The sequence below is a fragment of the Podarcis cretensis genome (assembly GCF_951804945.1).
Source record: "Podarcis cretensis genome assembly, chromosome: 1".
In the NCBI taxonomy this organism is placed as follows: Eukaryota; Metazoa; Chordata; class Lepidosauria; order Squamata; family Lacertidae; genus Podarcis; species Podarcis cretensis.
The window spans coordinates 82,991,914-83,014,039 of NC_137170.1; the positions used below are offsets into that span (position 1 = coordinate 82,991,914).

General features: G+C 43.5%; 1 protein-coding gene across 1 annotated transcript; it reads right to left on the reverse strand.

The window, feature by feature from the left end:
- Positions 1 to 233: 233 nt before the first annotated feature.
- SAXO4 (stabilizer of axonemal microtubules 4) lies at positions 234 to 20,999 on the reverse strand. The gene is made up of 14 exons (XM_079956551.1): positions 20,849 to 20,999; positions 16,647 to 16,796; positions 14,209 to 14,326; positions 13,347 to 13,500; positions 11,338 to 11,466; positions 8,968 to 9,031; positions 4,635 to 4,723; positions 3,473 to 3,532; positions 3,215 to 3,295; positions 2,483 to 2,599; positions 2,278 to 2,372; positions 1,411 to 1,575; positions 1,198 to 1,285; positions 234 to 384 (listed from the first exon to the last, which is right to left on the reverse strand). The coding sequence occupies exons 1-13, from the start codon at positions 20,922 to 20,924 to the stop codon at positions 1,198 to 1,200; spliced, it is 1,386 nt and encodes a 461-aa protein (XP_079812677.1). The 5' UTR covers positions 20,925 to 20,999; the 3' UTR covers positions 234 to 384.
- Positions 21,000 to 22,126: the final 1,127 nt, after the last annotated feature.

Here is a 22,126-nt window from a genome sequence, read left to right on the forward strand (position 1 = left end):
GAAGTTTAGAAGTTGAAGAATAAATGTAGTTCCTGGTTCAGAGCATGCATCTGTTTTGGTCTGCCTTACATCTGGCACCTGCACATGAGGCCTCACTGTGATCATTCTACCCCAACCCTTCTGTTTCTTCAATCTTCACCAGACTCTTCATGAAAGTCATATCCATCTCTGCTTCCAGGGGTCTTTCTATATCCATTTAGATGCTGTGCCAGTTCCATTAAACATACCAGCAATATAGTGTTTGAATTTATTTAAAACTATACAACCTTTAACAGTAAAATATGAATGATGTGACAGCGCTATCACTGTTGCTCCTTCCTTAGCATGTGGGATATTGTTCTGAGGCCCAAAGATATCAGTGTGGGGTCCAGTTTGGAACAGAGGCTGTAAAGAGGCAGAAAGACTAAAATCAATCACTAACCTTAATCTAAGCTTTAATGTTAGACTAACGTGTGTGTGTAAACGGCATAGAGGTTTTCGTTACAATCAAACAATATACCAGTTTTGTTGAATAAATAGCCTTAACAGGAAGGAAGTTTAATGTTGAAAGGCAGAGAGAATGGAAGTGAAAAATGTCCGCATTTGTCTTCCCCAGCAAAATTAACCCATGGCAAATTTCCAGGACATTTCTGTGTATGGAAAAAGTGCAGTTGGTTCTATGAAATTTTACTTTTCAGAGAAGAAAAAAAGCGCTGGAGTTGTCTGTATGTATTCCTGGAATTCATCCATAAAACCATAGGTGTTTCCAGTCTCACTATTTTCAGGTGGAATCCAATCATATACCAGAAAATTCAGATTGCATGCATATAGTTGATTGGGAGGTCTTGCACAAGAAACCTGCTTCCCCAAAAGACCAGACATTTTACAATAAGAAAAGTGATGAGGGAAAATGTTCTGGAAAATGGGATAACAGTTGCTTGGATGCAATGTCATCTAACCTCTCCATGAACACCAGAGTGAAAGCTCATTAAATAACTAATGTTTACTAATCTCCCTGCAAACAAATCAGAATGAGTGCCCAATAAAAAGGCCGTCTGGTTTGATTAAACCTGAGAAGCTCTAGACTCCAGTTTCCAAACAGTGGCCAAATTAAAACAGCATAACACACAATATTGCCCTTTTGACTCTGCAGGTACCTCTCAGATGCTTGATACTGCCAGCCTACTGTCCAATGATGCAATGGGTTATGTCACTTACTTAGTTGGGCACAGTCGTCTGATGGAGAGCAGCAAAGCGGCGGTCATGGGGAGAATCACGATAGAATGGATCAACTGTTGTAATTGTCCTGAAATGTAGGAGGAGAAAGAATTACAAAAGAAAGGTCAGTTGGGGAAAACATAGGGGATTGAAAGAGGAATCGTACAGTAAAGGAAGGTCAGAGAAGAAGAGCTACAACAAATCCAAGATTACCTGCCAACATGAGGATGGATTGTCCTCAAGGTCTCTGTGGCATTGGGGTCAGTGCCTAAGTCAGTGGCATGGTTGTTAGTAGCAAAGCCACCAGGCTGCTGTGGCTGGATCCCTCCTCGTGTCCAGCCTTCCCTATCCACTCCCTTTGGAATGTTTTCATAAAACCTGATTGAGAGAAAGGATGAGTTATTCCACGTGTAGTTGAACTCACCTGCTGCCTCCGTTCTCCCTCAAAATCAGGTGTGTGTATATATCCTGCAAACGATGCACTTCTACAAATATCTGTTTCAGTACACGCCATCTACACAAACAGACCCAACAGCTGCACAAACCTTTGCTGTTCCAGTACTCCCAACGATGCACTCTCTAAAGCCCCTGCATGAAAAATACCTGAAGGATAAAGGACCTGCAAGGCTTTTATGCAGATAGGACAGGGGTCAGCAAACTTACCGTGCCTCAGGCCAGTGTCTCCAGCGCTGATCGCGCGGCAAGGAGGGGGAGCAGGTGCGCACACGCTATTTCTAGCACACTTCCAGGTTGGAGGAGCACTGGAAATAGCTTGTGTGCATGTGCATGTGCATGGGCCTCCTCCAACCTGGATGTGCTCTGGAAATAACGCTTGCACATGCGCACAAGCTATTTCTGGTGCTCCTCCGACCTGGAAGTGGGCAGACACGCAGCGCAGCACCGGTAAGAGTGGGCAGCAGGGGTCACCGCGGGCCGGATAAACGAGTCCCTCAGGCCTTATCCGGCCCACGGGCCTTAGTTTGGGGACCCCTGAGATAGGAAAATGGTACCTTAACAACAAGACATAGCCTGGGAATGTTACTTCTCCCAACACAGGTGGCCAACCAGTGTCAAACTTACTTGGAGTTATAGCTAGTCAGGAATCTGGTGGGCAGATCTGGATCATGTGCAGGTGTCACATATTTAAGGTTATTGAGGCTGAATCCTGATGGTTCCTGCATAGAGAGGTCCATGAAAAGAGTAAGGGTCTAGTACCATAGGAGCAGAGCAAAGTGCCCAACAGATTATGAAGACGTAAGGCCTTGAGACTGTAGTTCAGGCATACCTTGTGACCCACTTGTTCCCGACCTAGAAGATTGTTCTGTGTCTGAGGTTGATGCTGAAGCCCTTGGAACTGAGAGTGGCTCAGGGGACCTGGTGCCTCTACATCTGGTGGAACCGTCTGTGGAGATTGAAGGTCATGAGTGAAGGAACCATTGTTGGCAGTGGAGGCTGGTCCATTAAGGCCCCACCAACCTTGCCTGCCTCCTCACAAGTCCATGGGGAGGCAGATACTGTCAGCTTCTTCCCCCTTTGTCTCAGCCTGCCTGTCATTGGCTCTTGACTACCGCCTACTGTTGGCCTCCTGGCCTCCTCCCCACCAATCCCAACATGCCCCAGCCACCACAGGTTGTAGGAGAAAGGGAGGCAACAAGGAAGACTGGGATCGAAATGAGGAAGGTTCTGTGAGTAAGATAGCCCACGGATGGTAGTAAGAGGAACAAGCAGAGACTCAGGAGAGGTTTCTGTTTGCGGACTCTGGCAGTGGAAGACAAATCCCAGAGAAAGCAAGAAAAGGGCCTAGAGAACAAAGGAAGGTAGAAAAATAGGTCACGGCAGGCAAAGATACATGAAAATGTAGATGAAAGGAAATGAGAGGTGCTGGCAGGGAAAGAGTGGCAAAGACTTCTAGAGAGAGCAGTGAAGGGAGATTGTGTAAGTAGGGAAAGCAGTTGGCAGAGGGAATGTACTAAAGGAAGCAGGACAGGTATTCTGGTGATAAGGGAGTGTCACTTACTGGGGTACGGCCAAGATTCTGCCGACTGAATCCAGATCCCCTCTCAGAACCCTTTGACAGGACTGGTAGGAACTCATCACCCTGTCGGGAGGGGTGATGTACATCACATGCAACGGTGAGTACACCACATGTAAACAGCCAACAAAAGGAAATACAGGAAGGGGGAAATGGCACTTTTGCCTGCCGGCAAAGCACATCCCTTCAACTGTTTTTACAGGTCTCCACCAGTAACAACCCTATTACAAATGGTCTCCTTACATGTGGAAAGGAAGATGGCAGATAATCTGTCTTGGTAATGCTGACTCCTGGAGCGCTACTCTGCAAAGCAGAAGACAAGTACTGAGACTCAGAGAGAGGAAAGTAGACAAAAGAAAGCACGGGTTCCATTACAGCTTCTACTTGGGAGCAGGCAAGCCTGTCTTAGGAGCAACTAGTTCAGCCTTCCAAGATACTGTGCTGGTTGGGACTGGTAGGAGTTTTTATCCAAAGCACCTGGAAGGCACCAGGTTGGGAAGGGTGGTATTTTGTCCTTAATTGCATGGAATCATATTCCTGCTATAGTGAAACTGCAAGGACCTATGGGCTGCACTTGAACATTCATGGCTAAATGTACAGAGGAACTAGATTTGCTTTTGCCATTGGCCTCTCTTAAAAACAAAGCACCCACAGACCAAGACTCAGGTACAGGAAAAGTTGAACCTGTAACAAAATATTGCAGGGTAGAATGCTCTTCTTCCGGGTTCTTACTAGCCAATGATCTCCTTCTCCAGGACACTTCATTCCATTCCTCCCACCCTCAACAGCAAGCATTCAATGCCCCCTGAACACACTCAGTCTTCTTGGTGCTTTTAGGTTTCTGGAAAACCTGGAAGATCTTCCAAGCCTACTAGTACCTCTTTTTGGTATGTGCTTGGTGCCTTTTTGGCTACATAAGAAGAGGCACTATCACATCATATGAATATATGAAGAGCCCTGCTGAATTAGGTCAACAGCCCATCTAGTAGGACATCCTGTTCTCACAGTGTCCAGCCAGGTGCCTGTGGGGAGCTCACAAGAAGGACATGAGTGCAACAGCACTCTTCCCACCAGTGATTTCCAGCAACAGGCATTCAGAGGCATACTGCCCCCAACAGCGGAGGTAGAACAAAGCCATTGTGGTTAGTAGCCACTTATAGCCCCATCCTCTGTGAGTTTGCCTAGCCTTTTAAAGCCATCCATGTTTGTGCCCATCGCTACTTCTCGTGGGGGCAAATTCCTTAGGAAGTGAGGAGCACAAGGGTCAGGAGAGATCGATCAACTGTTCAAACTAACAAGCAACTTGACTAGAGTAGGAGCACCATATTCCACTGGGCTCTGCAGGTTAATGCTTAATGTGACCCACGGAGAGAACAGCAGCATATACAGAGTTTACTGGAGAAACCTGAGGTTTGTCCATAATGGGGTTTGCCAGACAGCCTTCAGTAAAACCAGTCTCTTCTTTGGCTCCAATTGTTTTCTTCTGCAGGAAATCTGTATGGGGGAAGAGAGAGATGAAGCGATAACATGAGGAAAAGGAGCACACTGAAAAAAGAAGGCAGAAGACTTCTGTAAATAGCAGTGGCAACATAACAGTACAAAAATTAGACAGCAAACTGTTGGCTGAGGAAGGCAGAGAGCAAGGGTAAGATAAGTGGTGAAAAGGTGAGAGCTGTATATTACCTGATATTTAGCTCCAAGCAAAAAAAGGTGTGTCAAACTAATAATTCCACACTCTGACCTACAGAAACATATTTAGCAATTCCATTTCTCCAGAGAAGAACCCACATCTCCTTTCCCTGCATTATATTGCACTTTCCGACTGTGCTACCAGCTAGACTGCTGCACCACATACATTCCCGCTCCTGTTCTTGTAGCGTCTGTTTTTCCTTGGCCATGTGGCCACAACTATTCCTTTTTCATGCATACAGCTTATGCATCACATCCATGCAATAAAACTTGTTGCATAAAAGCTGAGTAGAATCCCTGATACTGGAAGCAAGTGGAGGGCGGGTGTCGGTCATTCACAGGTTCTACATGCCAAAACAGTGGTACCCCAGGTTAAGTACTTAATTCGTTCCGGAGATCCGCTCTTAACCTGAAACTGTTCTAAACCTGAAGCACCACTTTAGCTAATGGGGCCTCCTGCTGCCGCACCGCTGGAGCACGATTTCTGTTCTCATCCTGAAGCAAAGTTCTTAACCTGAAGCACTATTTCTGGGTTAGCGGAGTCTGTAACATGACGCGTATGTAACCTGAAGCGTATGTAACCTGAGGTACCACTGCACTGTAATCACTGGGCTAATTGAGGTGACTAAGTGTTGTTTGTGACTGAAGGGGCAATTTCCCTTTGTGTAATCTTGCGCTTTACCCATGTCAAAGGGGCTGTGCGCTGGTGCTGGCTGTGCTAGAAGATCTGTTCCTATCTGAGGGAGCCCTACAGAATGTGGCTGAAGATGTGGCTGTGAATTACTTCCAGCCCACTACGCAGAGAGCCTTGCACATTATGTGTGGCAAAGCGGGTGGACTGGGTTCAGTGATGTTCCTGCTGTCACTGTATGTTGACTGCAGTTTTCTAAGGTCCAAGCATTAGAAAGAAATGCTAATGTAGCAATTGTGGCAGCCACTCCCCCCAGCAACACTGTTGATGGGCTATGTCAAAATGGCAAAGATGACCATGAAGTTCAGACACCAAGATGATAAAAAATTGGGGGGGGGGGGATTATAGAATATCTTAAAGACAACCGTAGATGCTTTAAAAAGTTAGCAGGATTGTTATAACACTTATAATGCAATATGATTTAAGTTAAAAAAGGAGATAAAATGGATAAGAAAAATGTAAGGTAAAGGTAAGGGTACCCCTGCCCGTTCGGGCCAGTCTTGCCAGACTCTAGGGTTGTGCGCTTATCTCACTCTATAGACCGGGAGCCAGCGCTGTCCGCAGACACTTCCAGGTCACGTGGCCAGTGTGACAAAAATGTAAATTATGTATGAATTATGCATAATTATGTATAAATTATGTAAATTAGTAGAAAAATGTAATTAGATGCAAAAAAGGGAGGGAATTGGAAGGGGGGAGTCCGAGGGATCTAAGTAATCCCAGAAGCACAGAAATTGAAAATGATGTGAATGCATAAGAATATTGTTTAAAAGATGAAAATAAAATATTAAAAAAACAAACACTGTGGGATGGGCAGGGTAGGATCAATTATTATTATCATCATTATCATTACGAGGGCTTTTTTCAGCTAGAACTCACAGGAACTGAGTTCCAGCACCTCTCAGGTGGACAGTGTTTCCATTCTAAGAGAACAAGGGAGGCGGTTCATGGTGAAAAATAGCACTGATTATTATCCACCAATCACTACGACATTTGCCAGTGACACACCCACACTACCCATGCATGAAAGGCAAGCCACATGTAGACTGATGCCTTTCATGCATGGGTACTGTGGGAGCATCAGTGGTGAATTTCATAGTGATTGGTGGGCAGTTGCAGCGTTGCTGTGGGAGTGGAAGCCCTGCTGATTCAACCCAAAAGCCCATCTAGTCCAGCATCTGTTTCTCACAGCAGCCAACCTCTGGAAAGCTCACAAACAGGACAGGACGGAAATAGCTTCCTCCTGCTGTTCCCTAGTGGCTGGCATTCAGAGACACACTTCCTTTGCTCCTGGAGGTAATATATAGCCTTCATGAATATAGTAACCACTGAGAGCCTTATCATCTGTTGAGAGTTTTATCCTCCGTAGTTTATAATGACTCAATATATAGAAGAAGAAGAAGAAGAGTTTGGATTTGATATCCCGCTTTATCACTACCCGAAGGAGTCTCAAAGCAGCTAACATTCTCCTTTCCCTTCCTCCCCCACAACAAACACTCTGTGAGGTGAGCGGGGCTGAGAGACTTCAGAGAAGTGTGACTGGCCCAAGGTCACCCAGCAGCTGCATGTGGAGGAGCGGAGACGCGAACCCGGTTCACCAGATTACGAATCTACCACTCTTAACCACTACACCACACTATAATCTCACAATACTCAGAAGAAAGTCCTTTTGAATTCAGTGGGGCTTACACCCGGGTTAGTGGGGTTACAATTTCAGCTGTACTCTTTTCTCTAAAATGCACATACCTATATTATGAAGTAATCTAATGTAGCAAGTGATGATGACCACTATAGAAAATATGGTGATGCCTATATTTTGTCCAATATCAGAGGCAGTATGGCGCTGAATACCAGTTACTGGGGAACACAAATGGGAGAGTGCTACTCATGTTAGTTCAGCCAGTTGGGCAGGTTTGTGGGTGTGAGCCCCATGTTGGGCAAAAGATTCCTGCATTGCAGGGCTTGGACTACATGATCCTCATGGTCCCTTCCAACTCTGCAGTTCTGTGACTCTATGTTCTGGCTGTGAGCTTCCCATTGGCATCTAGTAGGCTGTGCTGGAATGGAAAGGGCTTTGGTCAGATTCAGCACAGCTGTTACAAAAATGAAAATCTGCAACAGACTAGAAAGAAGGCCTCTGAACTGCAAAATTCCAAAGCAAAAATCTGAAGTGTACAGAAACATTCTTTCAGAGAGCTGCATCGATTTTTCACTGCCACCTTCAATGTGAATTTATTTTCAGACATGAGAGTGATTTGTGCATTTATATCTTGCACATGAAATGTGACAAGCTGTCCCAAGAATTCCAAGTTAGACTTCCATTATAAAATCTCTAACCTCCACCCCCCAAGTTGCAGAAGATGACTTAAATGTCAACGTCCCCACAGGAACATTTTTAGAAAAAAAGGCAATCAACAAAAATCCCAATTTGCATTTTAATCTAAAAATTTCTGAAGACTGTGGGTGGCAATATTGATATGTGCCGCCGTTAAAAAAAAAAAAAAAAAGAATTCAGCTGGGAGTTATTTGTGATTTGGATCTAGTCCAGACTACTGCTTTAACTTCCTAAATATGGATTTAAAAGAATTTTAAATTCAAAGAACATGGAGGTGAGAATGACATATTGCAGCATTACATAAATACAGAATAAGAAAACTGGACAAGAATAAATCTCAGGATACTACCTTTGTGAAAGTGGTACTATATTATATATGGTCTATTTTTAATAGTAAAGTAACAATTTAATGCAGATCTAAGAACACTTAATTTTCTAGTAGATGGTGACCAGCTTCTTTGAATCAAACTGAATCTGTTTCTCGTGTTACCTTTTTGTTTAATGACTGCCTATCTCCAGAAAACCATACTGTGCCTGGATACAAAATGAAATATCTAGACTGAGCAAACACAAGTGGCTTCATACAGAACCACAGACTTCAAGTATCTTTAGAGCAAGGATGGAGAACCTCTGGCCCTCCAGTTGTTAGACTCCAGCTCCCATCAGTCCCAGACAGAATAGCCAAAAGTCAGACTGATGTGAATTGTAGTCTGATGGCATCTGGAGGGCCCCAGGTAAGTGTATTGTTTACTTAGATGATACACGTGTATCTTGGGCATAACTCACCAGTCATTACATCCCTGAAAAATGTCACATAAGAAACACAAGAAGCATTTATCACTTTAATGTGCTGTCTAGCTGCCTAAATACCCCCTTCTAAACCAATGGTGTTGAATGACAACTCCCATCATCCCTGACCACGATATTGATTGTTATGAATAAGCAGACAGCTCCCTTTCTTATGAGTGGAGTATCAATATTGTGCACGAGGATGAAACTCTGTCAGCTATGAAGAACAATTACCTGGTTGTCCTGGAATGTTGAAGCGGTACTTTGAGTTGTACTCTGTGGACATGTAGTGAGGTCCCTGCGAATATGCAAACAGCAGTGGAGAGTAAGACCAAATGCTCCAGATGGAGTCTCCTACTTGCCCTGCCAGTAGGGTTTCCAATGCACTGTTCCACATCCATCCTACTTCTCTGTTTAAGGGCAGACCAATTATTCCTGGGGTAACAGTTCTCAGCTTTCCAAAGTTATCTTGCTCTCTCTCATGACTTTATTATTTATCCTTTGCTGATCCTTATGCCTGGAACTCCCACCTCTCTCACTTCCTGCAAACCCTTCCTCAAAGCCCATGTTTTCTGGGAAGCATTTGGCACAACCCCCTGCTGCCCATACACTACTGTAACTAAGACTAAGTAGGCACAATTGGAATAATCTCATATTCCCATGTTTTCCTGTATCGCCATTTCCCTCCACATGGTCTATTCTGCCCCCATATGTCAATTTCTACATTTTAAGCAGTGATGTAGGGAAACTGGGGGTACAAAACTTACAGCCTCTTTCAGCCAATGAAGTACCAGGGTAATGGACACAATCCTTCTTGCTCCGATTCAAGCTTTACTACCATTTGTGGCAGATTAGCATTGGAGAAGTCAGAGGATAAGGAAAATAATCAAGGAGAGACTTTTCTTTGGTGGGGTTCCTATGCTGCCCTAGCAGTGTGAATAGCAAATGGTGTGTGTTGTTGTTGTTGTTGTTGTTTTGAATTTCTAATTAAAAGCTAAAGATTGCATTTACAAGTTGAACAGGGCTAGTGCCCCACCAATCCTGCCACTGCCACTGCAACAGCAGCAGTGACAAGATCTTGTGCAATCTCACAAAAATCAACTTCATGCAGTCTGCAGTATCTCGCAAGAGTGCCACAAGATCTCATTGGAACCCACCACCATCTCTGATGCTTTGTGGGCACCACTGTGCAACCTAAGTAAGAGAGGCTTTGACAGGGGAGGTTTCAGTGACAGGGCAGCATCTTCTTGTTTCCCTTCAGGCAGCAAAACACCCCTAAATTCAACCTATGCATCCAGCATAAGAATTGCTGAGTTCAATGGAGCTTACTCCAGGTAACTGTGTGTCGGATTGAAGTCATGCTATATGGCTGATCAGGGATGTGAACCCAGGTTTCACCAGCCAAATTCTAACATGTTAACCAATATGCCAGGTATCTTCAACCTTTTCAGTACCCAGGACCCCCTTTTAATCCAAACTTGCATTTGGGGATCCATTTCTTAAATCTCTAACATATGTTTGTGTGGTAGTAGTGCTCCTGTTATGACCCACTTTTGATCAGGCCGTGCCCCATGAATGGGTCCCGACCCACCAGGTAAAGGACCAGTGTGCTATACCATCCCTTGTCAATTCACTATTCTAGGGCTGCATTTTATTCTGTCACACTTTCCCCCCTCTCCCATACATACCACCTTAGGATGACATCCTGCTTGTTCATAGCTCAATGATTGAAATGTTGAGTGATGACTTGTAGGTGTGAAACAACCTTCACAGATCAAAGAATGCAGACTGGAGCTTTCCTATTAGCTCACATCACCACAGACAATACTTTTCTATGGAGGCAATTCACACCTTCTGGTGCAAGTCATCAGGCAAGGAGACAGGCATATGTGAATCAAGCTTTAGATCAGGAGTGAAAATGAAGACTATGGGGATAAAATCGGATCACTTTCTATATGGAAAGGTACTTGGTTTTGCAGTAACCCAGGAAAGTCAAGCTTTTCCTGCCAATACTTTCACTGTATGCTAAAATATTGGTTTTCAACAGGTTTGCTGTGAGCAGCACTGCAACCAACAATTTTAAAAATATTTTCCCCCATTGCGGATTATGAGGACATGAGCAGGGAAAGTCATGCATAAAATGGAAACTCCCCTTTTATTTTACTGCATCTGGTGGTGGATATAAGAGGCAAATTCTAGGACCCTGGATTCAACACTGGCCAACCAGATGCCTATGAGAAGCCCAACACCAGGACCAGAGTGCAACAGCACTCTCTCTATTTGTGATTCCCAGCAAATGGTATTAAGAGGCATACTGTCTCTGATAACTGAGGTAGTACATAGCCATCAGGACTGGTAGCAGCCATTGACAGCCTTATCCTCCATGGCTTTTTCTAATCTCCTTTTGAGGCTGTCCAAATTGGCAGTTGTCACTACATCTTATACAGTAGGAGCAAGTTCAATAGCTTACGCACTGTGTGAAGAAGCCAGACCTTCTGGCCCTGAGTTCTAATGAAAACTCCCCTTTATACCTCTTCTGTGATCAGGTACTGCCTAAGCTACAGTCAAATGAGGAAGGGCCCATTGAACTAGCAGCTGACTCACATGTCTGGCATGTTCCACATCGACAGAACCTCTTCCATACAACTTGTGCAGGTCAGGGGTATGTTTAGGCTCCAACCCTGATATAGCTTGGGCTCCCTGGTCTGCTGTGTCAAAATGCACTTTCTTGACCTGCAAAATGAAGCCCAGCTTGCAATTTGGAAAGTTAAGTATGAATACCACAAATACCAGAACTGACGTGATACTGTTCAGGGCTATTGTTGCGAAAGGAGGGGAAAGAACAGTCAAAAGAGAGCAGGAAAATGCATATATAACATCTTGTATCTGTCCCCTTCTCAGAAGTGGTAGGGAGTCATCTTCTTCATGGCTGAGCCCTTGATCACAGCTCTAATTAAAACATTAGGAAGCCAGTGAGGTCAATCAGTGAAGCTACAAGGCTTCATGCTCCCAATCTCACCCATTTCTTCTTTTTCCTATACACTCCAAACAAAATAATTAGAATTTCAGCTTATGTCTTTCCAACAGAATAAAGGTTTTAATCTTTCCTGTGGCAGTGAATGCAGTGAACATGATTACAGTGGGGGGGGGGGGGGCGGGTTGTTCTGAAAGCCTACAATATAGAAGGCAAATCAAAAGAGAGACACTTTGCTTTTAGTATTCACACAACTGTAAAGCAATTCTGAAATTATAGAGGAACTGGGTTTGGCAGATACTAGGGCTCAGTCCTACTGCACACTTCCCAAGTCTCAATCCCTCACACAGCTAAACTGTTCTCAACACAGTGTCTGGGTTTAAAAGGAAGTGATCCTTGTTCAAATGCCTCTTTTCTACCACAACATGTTCCACTTGGTATATAATCCAGGTCACAATCATCTTGGCATGCACACACATACACCAGCAGCAGCTCTCCTTAGCTCCATCCTGCACTTACCGGTAATTAGAACAATTCATTAATGAGTCCCAGTCCTTTAGGTGCAGAACTGCCACCTGGACATTATTTTACTGATATGTCTAGTAAAAGCATATTCTGGTAGGTAAACAGTATATAGGCTTCTGAAAACCCCACTAATCTGTCTCAACAAAACCCTAGGCTATCGAGCTTCACCCGTGATCACTAGTCTATGTAGCAAGCCTCATATGTGACTCAGGAATGTCCACTCTGACTCTCAAAGGCTATGAATGGATCACTAATACTAATGTACATTATGCACTCCTGCCCCATAACCATCCATATTCCAAACCTTAACTTACTTACGTGGTGCCTTTATCTATAAACGTATCACATCACAGCACAACTTTATGGGCATTTACTCAGAAGCAAGTTCTACTGTGTTTAATGGGGCTAGTAAGCATATTTAAACTGAACAGAGTGTGACTTAATTCTGAACACCAGCATTTATGGGATTGCACTGCACCTACTGACTTTTTCTGGCTCCTTGTACCATCAAAATGTAACTCCTCTTCACATCTTGTATTTCTGAAGCTCTGTTCGTTTTGGATCCTCATATACACTTGCCAGATCACATCAATTTATGCATCCTGGCTTTTGTGTTTTGCCCTGCATCACAGTAGATTCTCTTAGACCTCATGGATATATAGAGAGTAGCCTGGGAATGGAATGACTCCTAATTGCTCAGAATTTAGTCTTGCAAAACATCCTCCTTCCACACATGCACTGCCACAGTTTTGTGCTAGATACATCGGATTGAAATTCACAACGCAGGTGATTCATGTATGCATTATTAGTTATGGTAACTATCAGGCACATGGCCCCTTTAAGAAAAAAAGCTATGACCCAGGATGCAGGCTCTTGGAGAGCTGACTCAGAAGGATGGAGAAGCTGCTCAAATCAAGGCCTTGCCACTTGCTAGATGGATGTCGGACTTTGAGCTGTCTCATTGCTGAAGCTCCAAGCTCCAGCCTTCCTGAACTGAAGAAGCAGCCCAAGCCATTATTAATGGCAATAGGTGATAATTTTGGCACATTACAAGCATGTTCAATAGCACAACAATACACTGCGCAGAGGCAAATCTTAGGTTTGGGATACTTACCTCTTTAGTGGTGGGGAAAGAAAGAGGTTTTTCTCGAACATACCCACTCCCTGGCTGGTACACACTCCAGGGAAGAGGATATTTCCCATCTGGGAGCTCAAGAGGCTGGAAGTGCTTGGTTGTTGTCGATTCATAATTGTCCTGAAGGAGCTTCCTGGTTTCGGAGAAAATAATAAGCATGAGAGACATAATAATAATAATAATAATAATAATAATAATAATAATAATAATAAATTATACCCTACCCATCTGGCTGGGTTTCCCCAGCCACTCTGGGTGACTTCCAACAGAATATTAAAATACAATAGTCTATTAAACATTAAAAGCTTCCCTAAATACACAGCATCTGAACTTAAGAGACACACTGGATTTTAATCAGGTTATGTTTAGGCATGTTAGAATTGTGCTCTAAAGACAGCCATGCTTTCTATCTCCTAAAGTGATGCGTTAGTCCAGGCAACCCAAAAGGTCACTGTCTTTGGTCCTTCCAGTCATCTACACTGCATTCATTATGGATACCACGGTGAAGTGCCAAATGCAATTGCCTTGCCATAGTCTTTGTTATTATGCTTTGAGGGAGTACCAGTAAAGCAAATGCAAGCATGTCACTGACTCAGAGGTGACATGAGCATTATGAGGATGTGATTATGTTTCACAGCTTTCCCCAATCTGGTACCCCCAAAATGCTCTGGGCTACAGCTCCCACCTGCCAGAGCCAGCACAGCCAATCATCAAGGGTGGTAAGAGCTGGAGCCCAAAACATCTGGAGGGCAGCGGGTTGGGTGGAATGCAAACCACAAGACAGTTTCCCTGTTCTGATCCATCCCAGTTAATTTCCACAAAGTATACGACCAATACCTACCCCACAGTTGGATTATCTAATTTGTCTAGGCTTGGCTTGTAGTGGACAACGGGACGGTAATTGGTTTTATATCCTGCTCCAGAGTGGATGCTAGTCCGAGGACGAAACCCTGCTTGACCTGGCAAAGGAAAGGGAGACAATGGCAGATTTGTATTGCCTATTTATATCTTCACTTACTTACTGCATTTATAAAGCACTGTTTTCCCACTGCACACTCAATACAGTTTACAATATAAAGTAATAACTAATTGTCAATTCAGGTAGGTAGCCGTGTTGGTCTGACGCAGTCGGGGGAAAATAAATTGTCCAGTAACACCTTATAGACCAACTAAATTTGTTCTGGTATAAGCTTTTGTGTGCATGCACCAGAACAAACTTAGTTGGTCTATAAGGTGCTACTGGAGCATTTTTTAAAAAAAACTTTTTAAAATCTAATTGTCATGACACAGAAGATGGGGAAGGAAAAGCAAAACCAAGCAAATTTGAGTATACTAACTCTTGCCTGATTGGAGCAAGGTGTTACATAATGTTCAGGTGGGATGATCACTACAGCAGAGGAGTGGAGGAGCTACATGGCAGTTGACCCCAACCGAATCAAGAGAGATGCTGTGGGGCCTCCCTTTGGAGCAGCTGCAAATAGCGGCTGTTCCAGGAGGACAGGAGCCAAATGGTAGTTTGTCTCAGCTAGGCTGATAAAGGGCTCCTCACCTTTCCCCCTAATGCACCCGGTATGATGGCTCCAGATGGAAGCTACTCTGGTAGGAAAAAAGGCAAAGGGGAATTGGTGCCAGCCAAGCTGACGGAGGGGGCCTCACTGTCATTTCTCTCTCTACAAAAGCCTCTGCAGGAATCAGTTCTGGAGGATGGAAGCTGGTTAGAAGGTGGGAAGGGGTGGGGTTTCTCCAAGAACATTCTTGTAATCTTTGGTGCTTTGGCCTGTGATAATATCTAAGCTTCAAGCTGGGGCTGGGGAACTGGTGGCTCTCCAAACATTGTTGGACTACAACTCCCATGATCCCTGGATATTGGCCATGCAAACTGGAGCTGATAGGAGCCCAACAACATCTGGAGGGCACAGGTACCTCAGCCCTGGCTGTGGTAAGGGGTTCTGACATGAAATGTGTCTAACTCGAGGCATCCCTGTTACATGTGTGCCCAGTGCATGCATATCTACAGTGTTGTCAAATTGGGGCACGATGCTGATTTAGTAGGAAGCAGCAGCAATAGTGGAACATGGATGGGCCTAACTCAAGTGATCCTGTCGTTTCAACAGGGACACGTTTCACTGTTTCCAACTGAGTTAAAATAGGAAATTACAGCACTGCAGACACTGCCTATAACAGAATGTAAGCAGCTTGGGAACCAGGCAGGGGCAAAGCACTTTGAAATAAAGAACACAACCTCTGCATAGATATGCCTGGGAGAAAAGTTATATCTCAGGTGAATTTCACTCCAAACAATTCTTGAGATACATGGGAGGTAGCAGCATAAGCAAACTGCCTAGAAAACTCCATTGAGCTCAGTGGCTCCGAGCAAACATGTTTAGAACTGAGTTGTTTGTTCTGGGTACATTCAGATGCAACACTCTAAAGGGCTTCTTGCTTCACACAACCTTCCAATGCTTGCAGCAAACTTTTCATCCAAACATGGTTTGTGCTTGCTTGAAAAACCAGGATCAGACAAGCCTTGGGTTTCGATTCAGCACACATTGTAGTTTGCTACTTAATTTCTTTTTTTGAAATCATTTTTATTTGATTTTACAAATGCAAATTAATTGCAATGCCAAATACATATCCATAAAGAGATATTTCTCTGAATCTCGCAACTCCCCCCCATGGGTCCTAATGCCAAAAATCCCACCTGCATATTATTTCATAGTCTTATGTTTTATATCTATCCATATTGTCCATAATATTTGTTACATTACAAGTGGGGTTAAAACCCTGCCAATGTTTTCATCTGCTTACAGTGGTCTCCTAAATAAATTATTAACTTTTCAAATTCTTTCTTGGATTTCTTGTCTTCTTGGTCTCTGAGTTTCCTGGTCAGTTTTGCCATTTCAGCTGAGTCTCACAGCTTAGTTTGCCTGTCCTCTCTGGTAGGAACTCTTCCTTCTTTCCATTTCTGGGCTAGTAGCATCCGTGCTGCTGTTGTCGCATACATGAAAAGTCTTTTCTGTTCCTTTGGAATGTTGGTACCTATAATTCCTAATAAAAAGGCTTCTGGTTTTTTAACAAAAGTTTTCAATTTATTTTGCATGGGTTCCCAATAATCAAGAATCAAACGTTACTAAATGTGGCACATGATGGAAGCTTGAATCTCATTATTGCAACAACAAACCAGGGATTAGAATTATGCCTGAACAGCCTACCATCCTTTTGGGTAGTAAACTAGCCACAGATAAGATAAATCCCTTCCCTTATCGAAGACGTCCTTACCATAAGCTGTGCCATAGCTGGTACAGTAGAATTTCATGGGGTCCATACACCCACCAGAGCTAGTTTTTACATAGGGAGAAACAATCCCCAGGGGGAGACGACCCATCTTCTCTGAAGATACAGAGGTGGATTTACTGATGAAAGGTTTCCCTGGAGGAATAGAAATGGAAGATGATTGACCACTAATCATTCTGGATGCAGGAATGCTGTTCAGCCTCTGGACAAAGAAATCAGTCTGACTTGAAGCAACTGTTCATCTGCATTGTGTGCATGTCTCCTTAGAAACAGTGAGGTCACACACACAGCATTGTGATGTCACAGACTCAGGATTTTTAAAGGGGGCTAATGATACAAACCTGGCCATTCGTGGTCTTAATACATCAGGGTCAGGTCTTAAACACTCCTTATTGGTTGCAGGTGCACTGTGGCTCAAGTGAAGCAATAGAACCAACTCCTTCCACAAAAATGGAGATACAGTACCAGAATATACCATTTTACCTGAAGACTGTAAAAATATTCAACCTTGCTATTCTGTTCCAATTGGCAAGTAAGACACCCTCAGGGAAATCCCTGTTGAAATGGAGGGGAACCACACAAGAGTAGGGTGGCACTTTTCCTTTTTATAGAGAAAAGCTTCCAGAAGGATTTGAAACACTGAAGATCAGGTAAAATGTTCAGGGATCTCCCAGTACTGGGTGGGTGGGTGGGTGTGAATGTCCTTCCTTCTATGAATCAGGAACCAGTTCGTATGATAGTCCCCACCCCATGCTGTAGCACATGGATTCTGCACACTCCACACAAAGCACTAGCTAATCTGTACCCCTCCCACAATTTCTGCCTGTCCTTTTTCTAGAACTCTTCTATTGCATCTTTCTTGTTGTTCTTCTGCTGTCAATATAGGAGTGCTTGTGGTGATTGTAGCACTGCACTATTATCAACATGTTTTCAATCTATCCACCTCACATTTACAATAACCTCTGAGTGGGAAATTGTTATACTCCATATTCGTTTCCAAACCTCCATTTTGTGTCCATTGGTGAGCAGCTGTGACGAACCACTTTTTCTTATTTTTCCTCCATAAATTCAACTGCTTTGTTGTGAAGTACCACAGAGAACTTTCCATTTTAATTTTCTCCACCCTCCCAACACACCTGAAGTGCTATACATGTCTTGACAAAATATATGGCACCTGTTAATAGGTGAGTTGAGAGACCACCTTACTCCTTATATACATAGCAGATTATTGTGTTCTGCAGGAGTCTCCCTCAAGTTCCAAAGATCTTAGAATCCCAGTTAACAGTAGCTCAGAGGAAGGCTTTCAGTGCTGCTGCCCCTGTTCTGTAGAACAGCATTTCTGTCAAGATATGGCAGAGGCCATTTTTTGCACATTCCAGAAACAATTGAAAATATGTTTGTTTTGTTGGAGAAATTTCTCACAGACAATTTAACCAAGCTTTCCCAGCTGGCTGAAGAGGCCTCTCTCTGCCTTAGTGTTATGTACTGAAGTTCTCACCCTGGGCCAGCAGGGGCATACTGTAGATAGTTTTCACTCAGGTCCACGTCAGTTATTTTAGGCGGGAAACCCTGGGTTGTTGTTGCTACAATGTTGACAGCCGGCTGCCTATAAAAGCAGGCCGGCTGAGCGGTTTGCTGTTCAGTTCTGTCCAGCTTACAAATAAAGAGCTGCTCTGGAGAAATCGCTGTGTCGTCTGCTATGTTCGCCCACAACTTAACACTTAAATTTAAAAGCAATATGAGTGAATACCTATCTCTAGGGGTTTTTTTTCATTGTTAGTTTTAAAAGCAATTTTTAGCTGTTTTTATTATATCCTGCATTGCAAGGGGTTGGACTCGAATAATAATAATAATAATAATAATAATAATAATAATAATAATAAATTTTATTTATATCCCGCCCTCCCCAGCAGAAGCCGGGCTCAGGGCGGCTAACAACAATAAAACAGTACAAAAGTACACCACAAACAACACTCTAAAATCATTCATTATAAAATTGATGACCCTCGGGGTTCCTTCCAACTCTATGGAAATCCAACACACATTCACAGTACATTATTTCCCCCAAGGAATCCTGGGAACTGTAGTTCTTTATGGGTGAATTGCAGCTCCGTGAAATGGAAACTACAATTCCCAGGATTCTTTAAGGGAAGCCATGTGTGTGGCATGTGCTTTAAATACACATGGTGTGCATCTACCCTAAATCATTTTGTCACATGTAGGTGATTTGTAAGTAAGTAAATAAATAACCTCCTGGCATGTGGTGAAGCATGGCTGCCACTTGGGTGGGGGAGGGAGGCTCCAACCATCTTCTGCATCTGGCAGCCATGACCAGCAGCTCCACTACTTGGCCAGTCCTGCAGCATCTCACCCACATGGCGAGGCTCTCCTCTTTGGAGCAAGGCAGGGAGAAGGTGGAGACAACAAGAAGAAAATGTTGCAGATGACTCTTCCTGCTTTGAGGTATAGCATACACACAGTTTTATTGTGCTTTTGCATGGGTCGTGTATGTTTTGTGTATTGTCTTCAAGGGGGGTATGGGATAGAAAATTACTTATTGCCATTCACTGCCCCTTTTGTCAGGAACACTGACGCTAAGATTTTTACCTTCTTAGTAAGTTATGTGTCTAGGACACATGCCTTTTTACCATAAGAACTACTGCAAAATTATTAACAGTGGTTACAGACTATTCTGCCCATCTGTCTAGTCTGGCTGCTGGCTCCCTTGTTCCCTCCTGGGCAAGGGAAGCCAGGAAACAGGACAGGTGTGCAATAGACCCCTCCTGCCACCATTCCCCAGCCACTCGTATTCAGAACCATCCTACCTCTGATCCTGAAGACAGGATGTAGCCACCATGACTAGATGCCAATGACAGCCTTATCCTCCATGAATTTAATTCCCTTTTAAAAAACATTATATCGAGCAGCTATCACTTTGTCTTTTGGTAGTGAATTCCATGGTTTAACCATACGCAGTATGAAAAACACTCCACTTTCAGAATTAAGAGTCCCCAAATGCTAGGACCATTCCTTGTAAAGATTGTATTGGCTGCCCCTTTCCCGAGCCTTTTCCTGCTCTTCTGTATCCTTTTTTTGGGCAAGGCAACCAGAACTGCACACTGTATTTTAAAGTGTGGACACACCACATATTAGTATGAAGATGTTTCCTTTCGTAACAATGCAAGCACTGAATTAATATTTTCACGCAGCTGTCTCAACATTTGCACTGAGCATTTCCCCTGGTTGGTCGCCATTAGCTCAGACCCCATCAGCATATAGGATCTTTTTGCCCCAACGTGCATCACTTTACACATAGGTGGTCATGGTTGTGCTTGGAGTGTTGGACTAGGACCTCAGAGACCAAGCTTGAAAACCCTGCTCAGCCATTAAGCTGACTGGAAGCCACAGCCTCAGAGTCTAACCTACCACACAGGGTTGCTGGGGATAAAATGGGGAGGAATTGATCCATATACACTATCCTGAGCTCCTTAAGTGGAAATATGGGATATAAATGGAATAAATGAACTGCATTTGCCATTTTAATGCCTATTCAGCCAGTTCCACTTGGAATCCCATTTCGTTTCTATTGACCTGAATAATTTGATGGTCTCAGAAAATATCCATCATTGTAGGAAACATTGCTGTACACACCAGACATCTGCATACACATATCTGGGAACCCAGCAAGAGAAATGAAATGCATACATATGTCCTTACATAGGGTTGTGCAGAGAGTGTAGGAGAAAGACCTAAATCAGGTATTAAACCACATGACCACATCCTAACAGATTCTCCAAAAACAGCAATTAGCCATTGCCCCTTATCTTGTTTTTCTAAAAATTAATATTTCCAATCTTCCGAGCACAGAAAAGGGGGCGGGGGAAGGACTATTTAACTTAGGTACAGAAGCATAGTTCAGGGTCAGACCATGTTTTGTGTCCAAAAGATCTAAAGTTCAGTCTCTGGTAGCTCCAACCAAAAAGGTCTTAAGATTGCAGAGTTGGGGAAATCCTTGGCTAGTCACTTCCAGTCAAAGTACTGAGCCAGTGCAGTGCAAGGGAGACCAAAGGACACCGTAGAGAAGTTTGTGAGACAACATGCTTCTTCCTCACACAAAGCTAAATCCACCATGGACAGCAGCCTGCAGCCACCAACCCCATTTCGCCTCATGATGACATTGTCCTTACCTGTCCCAACCAACGAGGCACTGCTTGCTGGCTGATGGTAGCAAGCAGAACTAGATGTCCAAAAGGAACGAACCATTCATTTATTTAAGGAACTGAAGTTGGGAACTTGACGGACGAATGCAGAAAGCTGAAGTCTAGCAGCATGTAACCTAGCAACCAGCACCTAGCAACTAGCTTGACAACATTGCTCTCCTTCCAATGGCCTTATAGTTCAGAGGGTATTGGGAACGACTGCAGGGGCCCTGGGCACACATGCCCAATACGTATATGAAATGGTTCTGATTATTTGGATTCCTAAATATAGCCCTCGAGGAGTTGAGGTCTGTGTGTTTCCTGAGCCATTGTCCCATTGTATTCATGTTGAGCTACTAGATAGGAGCTGGGGAGGTATGCAGCAGTTGAACAAGGTAGAGTCACCAGAATCCGTGCTGCCACCGCTCCCAGGTCCGTAAAACATAGAACAGTACCAAGTGGGCAGAAAGGAACATGTGTAAGGCTGTGTGCCTACTAAATGTCTGCAGTCACAGCTGTGCAGTGTAATTCAAGTGTAACTTTAGATGTCCGGCACACAACTCTTGAGAATTTAAGCCTTCGCCACCATTATCCCACCTCCCAATGTTCTGCATTTGTATCTGCGAAATAATATTGAAATGTTATTGTAAAGTCTTAGAAATATCAGTTGTGGGTTTCAGATAGCTCTGTTTTGGTGTTGTGTGATTCTGTTGCTTACCTAGGACTAAAATAAGTGTATTTGTGTTATATTTTACTCATGTTGTTGAATGTGGCATTACTTGACACAGAATCTCTGCAATCTGAACTCTGACACGGAAGAGAAATCTCTGAGCATACAAAATTAAAGATATGTAAGTTACACATCGCTTTTGATCAAGGCTGCATGTGAATATTTAGTACTGAGCAAACATCATCATCATGCTTATAATGACACCATGTGGTAGTTTAAAGGTAATGCCATAAACTAGGTTGCTGCAAAGAAACATGTAACCTTAAGCATGACTTTTAAAGTTCTGTGTGATAAGGGGTGGAGGGGAAACCAACTCTAGGAGGGCCAAGCTGTATTTCAAATTGTCACACAGCTAGCAAGTTTTAATAGGATTTTTTTAATTAAAAAAAGTACATGACATAAACCATGTTCTGTAGAAACCCCTGGGTGTCTGAAAGTGTTACTTATATGATTATTGAAGAAGTATTTATGTATCCTAGAACAATTTCAAACAGGTGTTTTGAAAATACCTGACGCCCAGTAATTGACCGAAAAGT